Source organism: Nanorana parkeri, unplaced genomic scaffold, assembly GCF_000935625.1.
Source record: "Nanorana parkeri isolate BGI_ZX_2015 unplaced genomic scaffold, ASM93562v1 scaffold392, whole genome shotgun sequence".
NCBI lineage: Eukaryota > Metazoa > Chordata > Amphibia > Anura > Dicroglossidae > Nanorana > Nanorana parkeri.
Window position 1 is genome coordinate 883982 of NW_017306660.1, and position 15038 is coordinate 899019.

The 15038-nt window shown below is 45.6% G+C and overlaps 1 protein-coding gene across 1 annotated transcript in view; it reads right to left on the bottom strand.

Annotated features, from left to right (window-relative positions):
• UNC79 (unc-79 homolog (C. elegans)) overlaps positions 1-15038 on the bottom strand; it is a 97302-nt gene that overhangs the window by 78161 nt on the left and 4103 nt on the right. Inside the window, exons 2-11 of the mRNA XM_018559398.1 lie at positions 12019-12189; positions 11032-11127; positions 9451-9506; positions 7611-7740; positions 6846-6910; positions 5452-5540; positions 4139-4179; positions 2924-2952; positions 566-801; positions 54-225 (exon numbers count right to left, since the gene is read on the bottom strand). Of these exons, the coding sequence (XP_018414900.1) occupies positions 54-225; positions 566-801; positions 2924-2952; positions 4139-4179; positions 5452-5540; positions 6846-6910; positions 7611-7740; positions 9451-9506; positions 11032-11127; positions 12019-12106 (1002 nt within the window). The 5' untranslated portion in view covers positions 12107-12189. The remainder of the gene's footprint in view (positions 1-53; positions 226-565; positions 802-2923; positions 2953-4138; positions 4180-5451; positions 5541-6845; positions 6911-7610; positions 7741-9450; positions 9507-11031; positions 11128-12018; positions 12190-15038) is intronic.

The following is a 15038-nucleotide window of genomic DNA, read 5'->3' on the forward strand; positions in this document are numbered from 1 at the left end:
AGCCCAAACAAAGACCTACCGGCCCCCCCGAACCCCCCCCCCCCGGATCTCACCAAGAACCAAATTCCAAACTGGCTGAGCAGACGCTGGTCGTGTTTATCGTCATCCTTGTTATCGAAGTCGGTGTTGTCCAAAGAATGATGGGAGGAGGCCAAGCCCATCTGCCTCCGTCGGTTCATCTCGTACTCCCTCTGCTCCGCGTGATACTCTGCCTCCTTCAGCAAACTGCAAAGATAACCGGAGTTTAGTGACCTTGGATGTGTAGAACCAGCCATGAGCGTCCAACTACACTTTTAATGGAGAATGGACATATACTGGTGATCATTGTCATGAGTTGTCATCAGAACAGGAAGTGAGGGGAATTTCTCCAATGGGGACCCCCCCCCCAAAACTGAAGGGAATTCCCTTTTATTTGTGGAGATTTGCTCTAACTTCCTGTTGTGTCCCTGGGACAGGTTTAAAAGCTGAACTCCGGGATAAGCAAACATTATCCTCATACAAGTCTTGGCTTGCAATATATTAGCTGGTGGGGATTTAGATTGCGTCCTGTAAGGGCAGACGATACCTTATTACAGCTTCTACTGCGCACACCAGCTCCTCCGCTCCGCACTCTCTGGTGTTAATAGGAGGCGGCGACGTCTGGAATAAGTGCGTCTCCGATGAGGAAGCTCCCCCCGCCTCTTGGTTATGGTGGTAGCAGTGGCAACGTTTACAGTAGCGCACCGGCCGGTTACCGTGACGATCACAGCAGCCGGCGGAAAAGCACGTCACCACCGCCCGCCTGACGTGAGAGCTACAGTTCTGGAAAATAGAGGGGAGATAATTAAAACTTCTTTATCCGAAAAATGTGACAATAAAATTGTGTTTTTAGATGTTTGGCGTCTACTTACCAACATTTAAATCCTAGTCCCCGGGACACTGTCACCCCTGCTCATAGCCTGCACCTACCATACCCACCTTCCGGGCAGTCCGGCTCAGATCAAGCCTAAGATCGGGGTGCTCCCGCTCCTCAATATGTGGGGACCACCCACTGGCCACAATCCAGTCAGTTAATACCCTTTTTTGAGTTACTGCATGCTCAGGATCTCAAATAAGGGTGATGATGAGATCAGGGGCACCCCTAGACTTATAGCCGCCTGAGGCCAGGTGTGTGGGGAGCCATTCATCCCACAAAGCTGTGTGTTCATTCATTCTGTGCGAATGGGGCCAACACAAACAGGGTTATACAAAAGGGTGCAGAGTCTGGCAGAAGTGAACAATCTAGGCCAAAACAGCTGATTTGGAAAAATTCTCCAATTCAGCCCACTTTCCAGGTCAGCTATGTTGTCCTAGATTGTTCGCTTCTCCGGCCTTCTCCAAACTCATCACCATTCTGTGAATAACCCTCAAAGTGTATTAGTATATTTTCTTTCCAGGTTGATTGTAATCTTTTCATATGATTGGGGGTGAATCAGGAAAATACCACATTATGACCACTAGATGGAGCCGATCTGGGGGCCATAATGTGGTATTTTCCTGATTCACTCTAAGGCCCACGTTCACACTGAGCGATTTATCGTAATTCCCGCGATATCTCGGCTATTTACCGCGCGATATCGCTCTCCAATGCAAGGCAATGGGGCTCTGTCCGTCGCTGTTGCGCGTCGCTACAGCAGGACCCGTTTTGGAACGGATTTTGCCGCAATTCTAGCTTGCTCAATGCAAGCATTTGCGCGATATCGCGCACAATGCAAATCTCGCGACAAACTCGCGATTTGCGAATCGCTCAGTGTGAATGAGGCCTAATCCTACGAAAGGATTACATTTGACCCAGAAAGAAAATATACTAATTCGTGTTTGCCCTATTTGCACAGAACGACTGTACATGCAGTTTCCCAGAGAATAGCTCTGCAAATGTTTTATTATATATGTAAAAATAAAACAGTATATACATTTTTTAATAAATACGCCTCTAAATTTAATCAACAACCATAAATACATCACCCAATAAAGCACAAGCTCTAAATAAATAAAAAAATAAGCTGAACCCTGCATCACTACAGGAAGCAGCAGATATTTCAGGGATGGGGGGGTGGAGCCTCAGTGCGAAGCAGGGGACAGAGGCATCCGAAACTCTCCGAAGTGTTCAATGCTAAAGAAACTAACAGAGGCGGCAGGGTTGGAACAGAGAGAGGTAGGAGACACATGAGATAAGAGAAATACCACTTCTTTTGCAAGAACATTTCTGCAACATTTCTTTTAACATGATAGGGTCACTTTAAGGCCTCATTTACATTGAAATCGGCCGTCACGTACAGCTCCGGGCTGTGTGCACGGCCGTATCGGGCAGCTCCCGGGAAGGACAGGTGCTGCATGTGATTAGTACGCAGCCCCCGTCCTTCTCTATGGGACTACGCAGCCGTACGCTCCCCTACGCTCACCTCAAGTGCAGGTCCGTGCGGGTGCGTGTTTCCTGGCTCGGAGGAAGACAGGATCCATCCTGTCAGAGTGCGAGTACGATCACCCACACACGCACAGACGTGCACTTGAGGTGAGCGTAGGGGGGCGTACGGCCGCGTAGTCCCATAGAGAAGGACGGGGGCTGCGTACTAATCACACGCAGCACCCGTCCTTCCCGGGAGCTGCCCGATACGGCCGCGCACACAGCACGGAGCTGTACGTGACGGACGATTCCAGTGTAAATGAGCCCTAAGTGACATTATTTTTTCCTAAAGCATCACAGGCGGACACTGACAACACAATGGATACAGTCACGACAATGAGAATGCCCCGTGTAATAATCACACTTGGGTTGATAGCACACACAATCACATGTGATGTAGCCACTGCACAAGTCAATGAGGCATAACGACGATGACATAAGCGGCCACAAGCAGACACGTCACAGCGGCAATGGTTGATGATGGTGCCATACCGATCTTACCTTTTTCTGACAAATGGCTGAAATTTCAGCTGTATGAGATATACACAAAACTCAATGAGCAACGTCCGTTCCATGCGGTCAAAAATCAACATTACAGGTACACTTAAAGATGTCAGACGTCCCTGATAAAGGACAATTATTAAACTGAAGAGGGCTAAAATCTGGGCAATGTAAATATACAAAATGTTGCTGCTTTAAAGAGAATCAGTCATGTCTAGTTTATGCAAAAAAAAATATCTTTCAGCTGCCTCCTTGCCGTTCGGGTTATGCAAGATTTATATTCGTTTCTATATTTAAAGTGATATTAAAGTCAAAAGGTTTATAAGATATTTCAAATGTTAATTCAATATCTTGCAATGGATGGGGTTCCTTTATGTTCAACTGGTCATGATAGCTTTGGAGCCACCCTTGTGTGTGCTAGTGAGCTGCGTGTTTCTACACAAACACACAGGGACAGAATGGCCCCTTCTCCGTGCTCCCCCATCCTATCTTCTCTAATCTAGTAGATGGACAGCTGCTGGAGACTGCTCTGTCCCTTGTGACCTTATACTGGACAGGAAGTTCAGGGAAACTGAGATAAGAGAGTTGGAGCTGTTCAGAAACATGATGAGTGTAAGTGCTTGGGTAAAAACGTGAAGCAATGCTTTTCTGGCGAATGTATATTTGTTTGATCCGGATTCATTATTGAAAAAAGTTTGAGAGCTTAAAGGAGAACTATGGGGTCAGTGTTTTCCCCCATAGTTCCCCTAAGGGTCGCGGGGGGATATAAACTAGCGTCCTCCCGTCACCCTAAGCTCAGTATACAGCTCGCAGCATACTGAGACCGCCGCAGCGTGATTGACAGTTGGCTCTGCCTATCCAGAGGTATCCGCCCCCTCCCCCGTCCGTTCCGCCAGTCAGCGCTGGAGGATCGGAGCGAGGAGAGTGGAATCCCTGCAGGGAGTGGTGAGTGACAGTCACGGCTCTCTGCAGGGAGATGATCGAGAAGTGAACAAGCGACGGTATGTGTTCGCTCACTTCCCGATCTATTGAGCCGACGTGTGACCAGAAGAAGAAAATCTGTTTGAATTTCCACAGAGTGACCAAAGAAAACCCACCCTGGAAAATGCCAGCTGAGATCCAGCTGAGGACCAGTTCTTCAACCCCCATAAAAAAAATGCCCCAACCTTTTTTTTACTGCACAAAACAGAAAATTCAGAACAATAGGAAATGTACCTTGAGGGAGAAGAACATCTATGAGCCATTCACTGTGATCCCTGTGGGTGGAAAAGTGAGTCCTTAGGTGACACATTGTATATGTCTGTTTCATTCTCAGTTACATTCAGTACAGGAAACATTTTCTATAGTAATCCTTTAGAAGCGTCATTATGTGTCCAGCCTGTGCCAGGTCCATTGATGGACTGACGGATGGACTGACAGAGAGATCAAATGGACCCTCTTATATTATAATCAGACCAAAAGAGGTGCCCGTCAACCCTGCTCCAGGGTATTTACAAGATTCCACTTGCTGTGTGGCCCTGGATTACTCAACAGAACAGCCTGGTCATCTAGTACTGGGAAAGAACAGTCCCTCTTAAAGGGGCTTCACTCTGTTATTTTGGTTGGGGGTGACAGTATTGGGCTAATGAGGGGAATTCAGCTAATCTAAATATGGATAGATAGATAGATAGATAGATAGATAGATAGATAGATAGATAGATAGATAGATAGATAGAGCATGAGAGATAGATAAATAGATAGATAGATAGATAGATAGATAGATAGATAGATAGATAGATAGAGAGAGCGCGAGAGAGCGCGCGAGAGAGAGAGCGAGAGAGAGAGTGCGAGAGAGCGCGAGAGAGAGAGCGCGAGAGATAGATGGATGGATAGATAGATAACAAGCATGAGAGATAGATAAATAGATAGATAGATAGATAGATAGATAGATAGATAGATAGATAGAGAGAGCGCGAGAGAGCGCGCGAGAGAGAGAGCGAGAGAGAGAGTGCGAGAGAGCGCGAGAGAGAGAGCGCGAGAGATAGATGGATGGATAGATAGATAGAGAGAGAGCGCGAGAGAGAGAGCGCGAGAGAGAGAGCGCGAGAGAGAGAGCGCGAGAGAGAGAGCGCGAGAGAGAGCGCGAGAGAGAGAGCGCGAGAGAGAGAGTGCGAGAGAGCGCGAGAGAGAGAGCGCGAGAGATAGATGGATGGATAGATAGATAGAGAGAGAGCGCGAGAGAGAGAGCGCGAGAGAGAGCGCGAGAGAGAGAGAGCGAGAGAGAGAGCGCGAGAGATAGATAGATAGATAGATAGATAGATAGATAGAGAGCGCGAGAGAGAGAGAGCGCGAGAGATGGATGGATGGATAGATAGATAGATAGATAGATAGATAGATAGATAGATAGATAGATAGATAGATAGATAGATATTAGTGTTGACTTTTATCCGTACAGTTGTCATAAAATACCAATAAAGTAAATTTTCCTAACAAAAACCATAAGATATTTAACCCGTTCACTCCCTGCCCAGCTACACACAGTGACTCACCCGGCAATCCTCTGACTGCACTCCTCACAGAGGTACAATGGGGGAGGTTTATCGCCCAGAGCCACGGACAGAGCAGCTTCGATACACATCTACCACAAGAAAGCATATACATTATATATACTGCCACGATGTAGACCATAGTACTGAAATCCTTGAAGAATGATGTCCCATTCCATGGCCATACCATTGAAGGGAGCTTCCAAATAACCAAATTCATTTTAAAATTACTTTAATAATATTTAATTTTTATTTATATAACTTTGTTATATTTACATGCAGTCTCTAAAGATGGCCACATGTGTACAAAAACTACTTAAAACTAATCAACAACAACAACATAGTGCTTGAAGTACCATTCATCCAATTTATATCCCATCAGATCTGCCCTTGTATTACATAGTGTGTGCATCTTACAGACTCCATGCGCCATCTAGTGGTATAATTGAAGTATCACATGCACCAACAACAGCTGCACATAAAATCACATACTGTTTCAGACAATTAGGAATCGGGGGAAACACTTTCTTAATATTTGCTATGGATAAAGATAATTTATACAGTGTCATGTACAGTGACAAGTGGATATCAGACCAATAGTAAAATGAATAGGCCATCTAAAGCTACTGGGTGGTCCCTACAATACACTATAGCAGTGGTTCCCAACCTGTGTAACCTCAAGACCCACATTTGTCCTTGGTCATTAAGTCATGACCCAAGTCACACTACACTGGAACACACAGCATTGTGGTATTGTACTTTCCGGGGCGTGCGATAAGACTGCGGGTGGGAGGTGCATTTGGGGTAGCATTCAAATAACCGGCAACGCCACGCACCTCCGGCACCAGAACACATGGCGAGGTGATTGCATGGTACAGAGCGGGACTCTGCGACTAGCGAATTGTATTCGTGTGAATAGGCCCTCAAAAACACCGACAGGCAGACAGAACCACAGACACAATCTCACACACATATACACACTCCCGCCCCCCATCCCCCCATTTTTTTATTTTAAGATCCACCCCTTCTCCCTACCTTACGAGAACTGGAGTGGATCCTCAGCCTGGGGTCCAGTGTGGGCTGCTATGCTGTGACTGAGCTCCATCCATACATGCATTGCTTGTACAGTTCCCGTGCGCACCCTGTAGAGGTGCCGGGAGCCAGAATGTGACGCCATTCTGGTCCAGTCACCTCTACAGGGCATGCGAGGGAGCTGGAAAGCAATGTACGTATGGATGGAGCTCACTCATGGCCATACCCCCAGCCCACCTCAAGCTGGCACCAGACAGCATAGTGTACTGTATATCCTATATATGAAAAATAATATATCCTATATACATCCTATAACATATCCTATATATATCCCATGTGAATGAATGAATACAGGTTTTCGATACCTTTACAGCAGGCTTGTTGATGGCGTTGTGGCATTCTATGTGCTGGCAGTGGATGGGATTCCACGCTGGGACAACATAAGAAAAAAACTATCAAGAAACAAAACTGCACAAAGCACAGAGATATAAAGACAGCAACACACTGCATACACTGCAAAGCAAAGATTTTAAAACATAATCCACCACATACATCCTCCAGGCAAGACATAGCATGCAGTGCTGATTCATTTCTGAACACCAGCCAAAAATAATGAGATAAAAATGAAGTTAATTAAAGGATAACATAAAAAGAAGCTCTTGTTTTAATATTCACCTTCAATCTAAAACTGTCCCCTGCAGAGCTTCTTTTTTACCACTAGATGTCCTCAGTCTGGTGGCCAGCATCATTCAACTCACTTCCTCTGAGTCCAGGTCATCCAGAACGCACTCCTAGTCTGTGACTGGACAGTGAAGGGAGAAGCAGCACAGTGATGAGCTCATGTCTCTGCTCTGTCCTTCTATCAGCATGTTCCTTGTCAGAACATGAACTGATTGGCTCCTTGTGCTGCTTCTTCCTCTCACACTCCAGCCCTGTTATTCAGGGACTGCAACAGGCTGATAGCAGGTCACATTTAGGTACTTAACCTGCTCACATTAAAAGATGGACAGATATACAAATCTTTTGGCAGGTAAAACAGCTCCCATATATGTGCTTATTCTGTGTATTCGGACAGTTCTGCTTTAATATTATTCGTCATTATTAAGAAGACATTTTATTCTTCATCTCACCTGTGTACTGCAGCCCACGGTATTCGCTGATCGCCCCGGGGGGTTTCAAGTTAGGCCAATAATGAAACAACATCTGCACCGCTGGCGGCTTGACCTGGGAGGGTCCATAGGCGATGACATACAACAGATCCTGCCAGAAATGTAAATTTCATATTAGAGCGGGTTCATACAATTTGTGTCGGGGGGACTACAAGTGTCAAGCAAGACAGATGACAAATGTACTCATCAATTCGTCACCAGCTTTACAGTAAGGTGCACACGGAATGGGCTTTAAACAGTAAAATAGCAAAAGGTTTTGCTGGCACACTCACAAGCCAGCATGTAAAAAAACTTGTCTCACCACTAAGGTTAGATACAGAGGTGTGGATACATGTCTTCTGCAGAAAATGTGAAAGCCGCACAGCCGCGCCAAGGCACCTCCATATAGTGCGGTCCTAACTCTAAACTATAAGAGCCTCCATCTTGGAGCACATGGGGGAAGAAGATATCAAATTGGGTGCAGGTTTGTCAGGAGGAAGCCCAACCCCCTTAAAGGCACAGAGACGCACAAGGGATCCCGCACCTCCCAATGGCAGCTGAGACCGCACTATAAGAGGTGCCTTGGCGCGGCTGTGCGGCTTTCACATTTTCTGCAGAAGACATGTATCTAAACCTCTGTTTTTAACCTTAGTGTGAGACAGGTTTTTTTACATGCTGGATGGTGAGTGTGCCAGGAAAACCTTTTGCTATTTGACTACAAGTGTCAGCCGCACATCACCTCTTAGTACAAAGCCCAAAAATCCAAACTGTGCGATTGCATAGAGCCAACTCCATAGGTGCTGAACACGGGGGGAAGCATGCCTGGTGCTATCATCTCACATTGTCACATTGTCACTCTGGCCCCGGGACGGGAACTCTAGTGACAGAGCTACTGATTGGTTAGCTGTATCTGATCATCACCCGGTCATGACGCTTCTGTACAGATCACATGCTGTGGAACTACAAGTGCCATGAGACATTACATAATTCTGACAGCCACAGGCACGACCTCCAGAGGAAGAAGCATGAAAGGATTTGTAGTTTCACAAGGGTTGGAGTACCGAGTTTGCCTAGCAGCAGCAGCTTTCTTTCTCTTCCCCCTTTCAGCATTAGCGGCTCCTGTATCCTATATTGCATTTTTATTCCAATTGAGCCCATTGATACTTCCACGTGAAATGTTGCTTTGAATTATGCTCCCACTTGATGTTCCACTACGAAGTTCTTGTATTACTCGTCTTGCTTATGTACTTACTGTACTTCATTTGTCCTTTATGTTAAAGGAGAACTATGGGGTCAGGGCTTTTCCCAATAGTTCTCCTTAGGGTAACGGGAGGACACAAACTAGCGTTCTCCCGTCACCCTCAGCTCAGTATACCGCGAGCTACAGCTCGCGGTATACTGAGACGCCGCAGCCGGAGCGGATCCCGACATCGATGTCGAGATCCGCCCAGCTGCGTGAGTGACAGCTGGCTCTGCCTATCTAGAGGCAGAGCCAGCTGTACCCGCCCCCTCCCCCGTCCATTCCACCAGTCAGCGCTGGCGGATCGGAGCGGGGGGAATCCAGCCCCTCCCCTATCACGGCAGAGAGCCGTGACAGGATTGAGAGGTGAGCGAACGCCGGTATGTGTTCGCTCACCTCCCGATCTACTGAGCCGACCTGTGACAGTCTCATTGTCACAGGTCGGCTGGAACTATGAGGTGAGTGAAAATCACTCACCTCATAGTTCTCCTTTAATTTTATTGTTATCTCTTTCATAGAAACATTGAACAAGAAAAATACAATCAATAAACTTCTCGTTTCCCTTTCATGTCTCGTACTTACTTTCCACACCTCCTGCTTGTACTTCATGAGACACTCCAGCAGCTGACAGTGATACACTGTAGGACAACATACAACCAAACGTATCATGTCACATCTACAGATATGGTAACAATATCAAATTTACACAGAATGCTAAAAAAAAAAAAGGAAACTGCGATAATAACTATTATGACTACAATGTTACTACTGTACGGGTATTAATGCTACAAGACTGGAATCCCAAAAGTAAATTAAAGGAAACTTGTAGAGTTTTGTAGAGAATTGCAGGAGCTGCCATTGGCGGCTGAAAATGTTAGGGGCCTGGCTGTCTCCGGCTTAAAGTGGACCTAGCATCAGATTTAAGTTAAGAGCAAGCATGCTGCATAATGTGCATAACCTCTCACAGAGATCACAGCACTCCCACTGCATTCGATTTTATTTACAGGACGGAGCTAGCCAGGCATGGACAGCAAGGTGGCTCAGTGGTTAACACGTCTGCCTTGCATCACTTGGGGTCCCTTGTTCAAATCCTGGCCTGGACACCATCTGCATGGAGTTTATATGCTCTCCCTGAGCTTGTGTGTGTTTCCTCTGGGTACTGTGGTTTCTTTGCACACTCTAAAGACATGCAGGTAGGTAAATTGACCCTAGCATGTGAGAGTAGAACCCTTTATTGTGGGCTCCTTACGGGTGGCAACTGATGTGAACATGCAGTATGTAAAGTGACATATACATTCTAAAATAGAGCTTTGTTCAGGCATCATCCAGGGTCACCATCAACTTCCTGGACTGTGATCCCAGCTCAAAGATGATGCAGATATGTAAATTCTGATGTTCTTGCCTGTGTTCACAAATGTCTGACATAGACCAGCCACTCATCTTAGGACTGGTTACATGTTATCTGATCACTGAAAGAGGGGAGACTGAAGAGATGCTTCCTCTAGCCAGCAGCAGACTGATCACTGGGGGAGGGGGGACTGAGGAAATGCTTCCTCCTGCCTGCAGCAGACTGATCACTGGGTGAGAGGAGACTATGGAAATGCTTCCTCCTGCCTGCAGCAGACTGATCACTGGGTGAGAGGAGACTATGGAAATGCTTCCTCCTGCATGCAGCAGACTGAACACTGGGGGAGGGGGGAATGAAGAAATGCTTCCTCCTGCCTGCAGCAGTCTGATCACTGGGGGAGGGGAGACTGAGGCTGGAGGTGGAGGTGAAGAACACACAAATGCTAAAAGGTGGAGCTTTTCTGAAAAATGATGCTGCTGCCGTATATTGTGACAAGACATGAATATATTCATGCAAAATGGTAAACAGTTTCCATACAGTTTAGTAACTGATCTGGAACAACTATTCAGCCAGTGAAGTAAGAGAGAACTCCAGGCAATGGTGATTTATGAATTGAATGATTCCTCATGGCCCCAGTCTTCGCATGCGTGTCCTGTTTCAGTGGCTCAGTGTACCAACGCCTGAGACAGCCATGCAACTAGCATTTTAAGAAGGGGGTCAGCAGTGGCCGCCTCCATGTATCTCAGTTCAGGTTCACTGGAAATATGTCCATAGTTACTTTAAATACTATGATGTAACAATAAGCACATACATACCTGGGTTGGAGGTGTACTGCATTGCAATCATGAGCATTGATGAGGCCGAGAGGTTCACATGTTGGGGTACATTCCCATCTCTTCCTCTGGAGCCTACTGAAGCAGAACAAACTTGGTCAGATTCTGCATCATGGCCGTCATCATCATTGGCAGGGCCACTCATAAATCATAGAGCTGATTGTATGTATGTGCGGAACCACAGAGCCCCATTAGGTTGCGATTTCCACTGTGGTGCCCGCTCTCAGGTCATCTACCCCTCTCTGCATCTCTTTGACGGAACACTCCAAAATGCTGATCAATACGCCTTCATTGACGCATGCTCAATATTACATAACACAATATTTCAGGGCCAAGCACATCAGTCAAAACAGTACACAATACGTCAATAAAGGTGTATTGATCAGCATATTGGAGTGCCCGTAACCTCTTCCTTTCTAATATTAAGCGGTGGCATCCGTTTGCCACTGTAGCACCCTATTCCTAAAGGGACTTACCGGTCAGGACTGCGATGGGACTTGGGACATTGACCCTTCTTTGTAGGAACTCGCAAATGTTGGCTGCCCCTGCCGTAGACTCATTGAAGGTCATTCATAAAATGTATGTTGGGTTTTTAGACCAGTGGGGACATTTTTACCTTATTTCCTGTCCCTGTTACATCCAAACATATATAGGGGGTGCCACTGGCACTGCCAAGTTCATTTAGTTGCTTGTGTTAATTAAATTAGCTCAGTACGTTGGGTCCAGCTTGGCATTCCCACCTTGGAGTGGCCCATTTTGAAGTTGGTATTTACACCAGCTGAATACCATACGGTGCAGTAGCAATCAAAAGGAAAAGCAATGGGGGTGCCAGCAATGGTGGATCATTTCCAGATTGTCTCACTGGAAAGTTTATTGTAAGATTTGTACATTTATAATAATGATCAAAATACAAGAAAATTAGGCTGTGTATACAAAATCGGGAAATTATCATAAAATGCGGTCACTTACAGATGGCCATGGGCAGGAAGGATGTACTGAGATATTCGGTGATGTCCTTGTGCAGGAAAGGAGGGAAAGTCGCCAAGGTGGAGATCATTGTGTAGGGTAAGGTACTTAGTATATCGTCACTCAGAAATGGTAACAGGCAAGCGGTTGTATAAAATATGGATTGTCCCAAATCTGGAAACACGGACAAGAAAAATTGAGAGACACACAGAGAACACAAATCATCATTAATGAAAGATCTTCAGAGTATAACAAAAGACAATCTAGTATAACTCCTAAAATACGCAAGTGGGCTCATGTCCACCCAAATAGCAGGTCAGCTAGGCCCTATCCTTCTCTCATGCTGCCAAGGTAGTGGAGGCTCGAGCAGACAGATGTTGACTTTGTTGGGTCATAAATTACCAACTAAAGGAATTCTAGTCAAAAAAAGTGATAGCATTTAATGGGCTTCTAATTCTTTTTTCGGTAAATGCTGCAACTGCTTGTATTAGAGAAAGTCAAGGAGGGTGTTCCAGCATCACCAGCAGAGGAGCTCAAGGATTGCCATAATACAGACAAATTGGGGTGGGGTAGACAGGTGAACTACATGAAAGCTTAGATGAAAACAGCAAACAAGGCAGTAAGTAGGCTTTTCTCTGTATATACAGACCATAGCAGGGGTGGCCAAACTGTGGCCCTCCAGCTGTGGGGAAACTACAAATACTCTCATGCATCTGCCTCAGAAGGCCGTGGCTGTCAGAGACTTGCAATGCCTAATGGGACTTGTAGTTTCATCACAGCTGGAGGGCTGCAGTTTGGCTACCCCTGGCTTAAAATGTTTTAAGGCACAAAGAAGGGTCAAAAAATCTTTTACAGGTTTTTGCTGTTGTGACCATTGTAACCAGGACTGAAAAAGTGATGGGGAATCCTTCAATGGCAACACCTGGTGGATTCCAATGCTTTGAAGTGGATTATGGTTTGTGCTAGTGCTCCTGAGGATCACATGAGGTACCAATGCCCCAAAGAAGATCATGCTGGGTCCCCTGAGTGCTCTGATAAGTATTGTGGTGGATCTTAGTGCTCCAAAAGAGATCAAGGTGGGTTCTAGAACTCTGAAGAGAATCATGGTTGGTCCAAGAGCTCCAAAAATGATCAAGGTGGGTGTCAGATCTCACTTGATTCTGCCCATCATTCTTTGGAGATATATCGGATCCTACATTTTTTAGCATACAGTCTGAAAGATTGGCTCTGCCTGCTTGAAGCTGAATTCAGGAACGTGATTCTGCTTCTTTGGCCCGCATACCGGGACTCATGGCTCACATCCCCAACCACACATTATACTCAACAGTAGTTTCATGCTACGCTTCTGCTGCAAAGGTGTCTCCATGGTTATAGAACATAACAACCCAAAACTGTTAAAAAACTTTGGTTGGAGTGTGGCAGAGTTAAATCTATAAACCCGACAGAGACATCTCCTGCCCACCCCTGTGCTGTAAGTTGAACTCCATGTACTACTCCTTTTTGAATGCGTTCTTCATATATTTGCACAGGGAATCCATTAGGGAGCCTGGAGGCAGAACTTGGAAGTTCATCGCAGAGACCTAACCACCTCATTTATATCCAGCTGATGGATGATTCAGCTTTGTGGTATCCACCAAGAACGGAAAAATACCTGTGTGGTAAACTGACCCCGAATTCCATGAAATATCCGTTTTGGCCCATATGAATATTGATGTTTTTTGGTTTATTTCACAGAGCTTGTGTTTGGGTGCACTTACCTTACAAAAGTAGCCTATAGCCAACTTTGGCAGATGCCAGCACCAGGTCATGACTCAAACAGGTCATGCTGCTGCACTGTGCTGTCACTAGTCCATAAGAGACGCAGCACACTGGCTCGCACTGGTTCCTGGGACAAATTTGGCTAACTCGGCTATGGAAATGTTTCCAGAAGTCTTCTCACCTGTCTCTTGTACTATGTAACAAAACATACAGGCCGAACTTTAGTGGATTCTAGAACAGAATTATCAAATTCATCATTAGTGTGAAATCCGTATCTGTATAATGGGCACCATCTGTCAACCATTAAATAAAAGCAAATAGGAACCTGTGTCTTTATTGAGCTTGACTTGCTTTGCCTAGGTGTGACTCTTGGCTCTATAGTCAGAGGTGAGAGGCCCTGATTGCTGTCCAAATGCATGATGATAGCACATGTGGTCTCCCAGCCCCATTGTGTGCATAACTGTATCAAATTGCAGAGCCTTGTGATTGTTTACTTTCCACTTTGCAAAGAAAGACATCGTTATGCACACTCGGCTGCTGAGAGACAGCTTGTGTTGACATAAAGACAGACAGCTGAAAGAGGCAGGGGCTTTAAGACCTAAGGGGGCTTGAACACATTCTCAGACCTAACTCCAAGCTCCAAAGTAATTTCTGACGGTAAACAACAGTACAAAGTATGCGTCTTTTAAGTGAACCTGTACAATCATTTTAATGTAAGGATAAATATCAAATAAAAATTGCACTAGCCCAAAAATAACGGCTTTCAGAGAATATAGCGCCCTGTGCTCAGCCTGAGCCCTCTCAATCGCCCTCTATCTGTGGGAGGGGAACTGCAAAGTTTAGGCTGTGGCTATACAGATGAAAGCAAATGGCAGATAATGATGGCACTGGGGTGGTGGAGCCAAATGCATTCACATGATTCACATCTTTATCCTCTTGACTTCAACCTTCATTACAGAAAAGCTGTTGGGACAACCTCTGCAGTCCCCCCGGCAGTGTTATAGTGTAGGACGGTCCAACAAATAAGGGTGAATGTCTATTTAAAATCAAGGTGAAGGTTCCATAACACAACCACCGAAACTCAATTTTCCTGAAATTTCCAAGGCACTAAGACACTTTGAGGCAAATTTATAAAGTAGTGATTGTTACGTTCACCAAAAATTCAGTCATTTTGAACACATGCACCAGGAAGACTCACCTGCAGTGAATGTTTGCTGAATGTCTGATCAACTGCTTTATAAATAAGCTTTGCTTGGTTGCTTTAT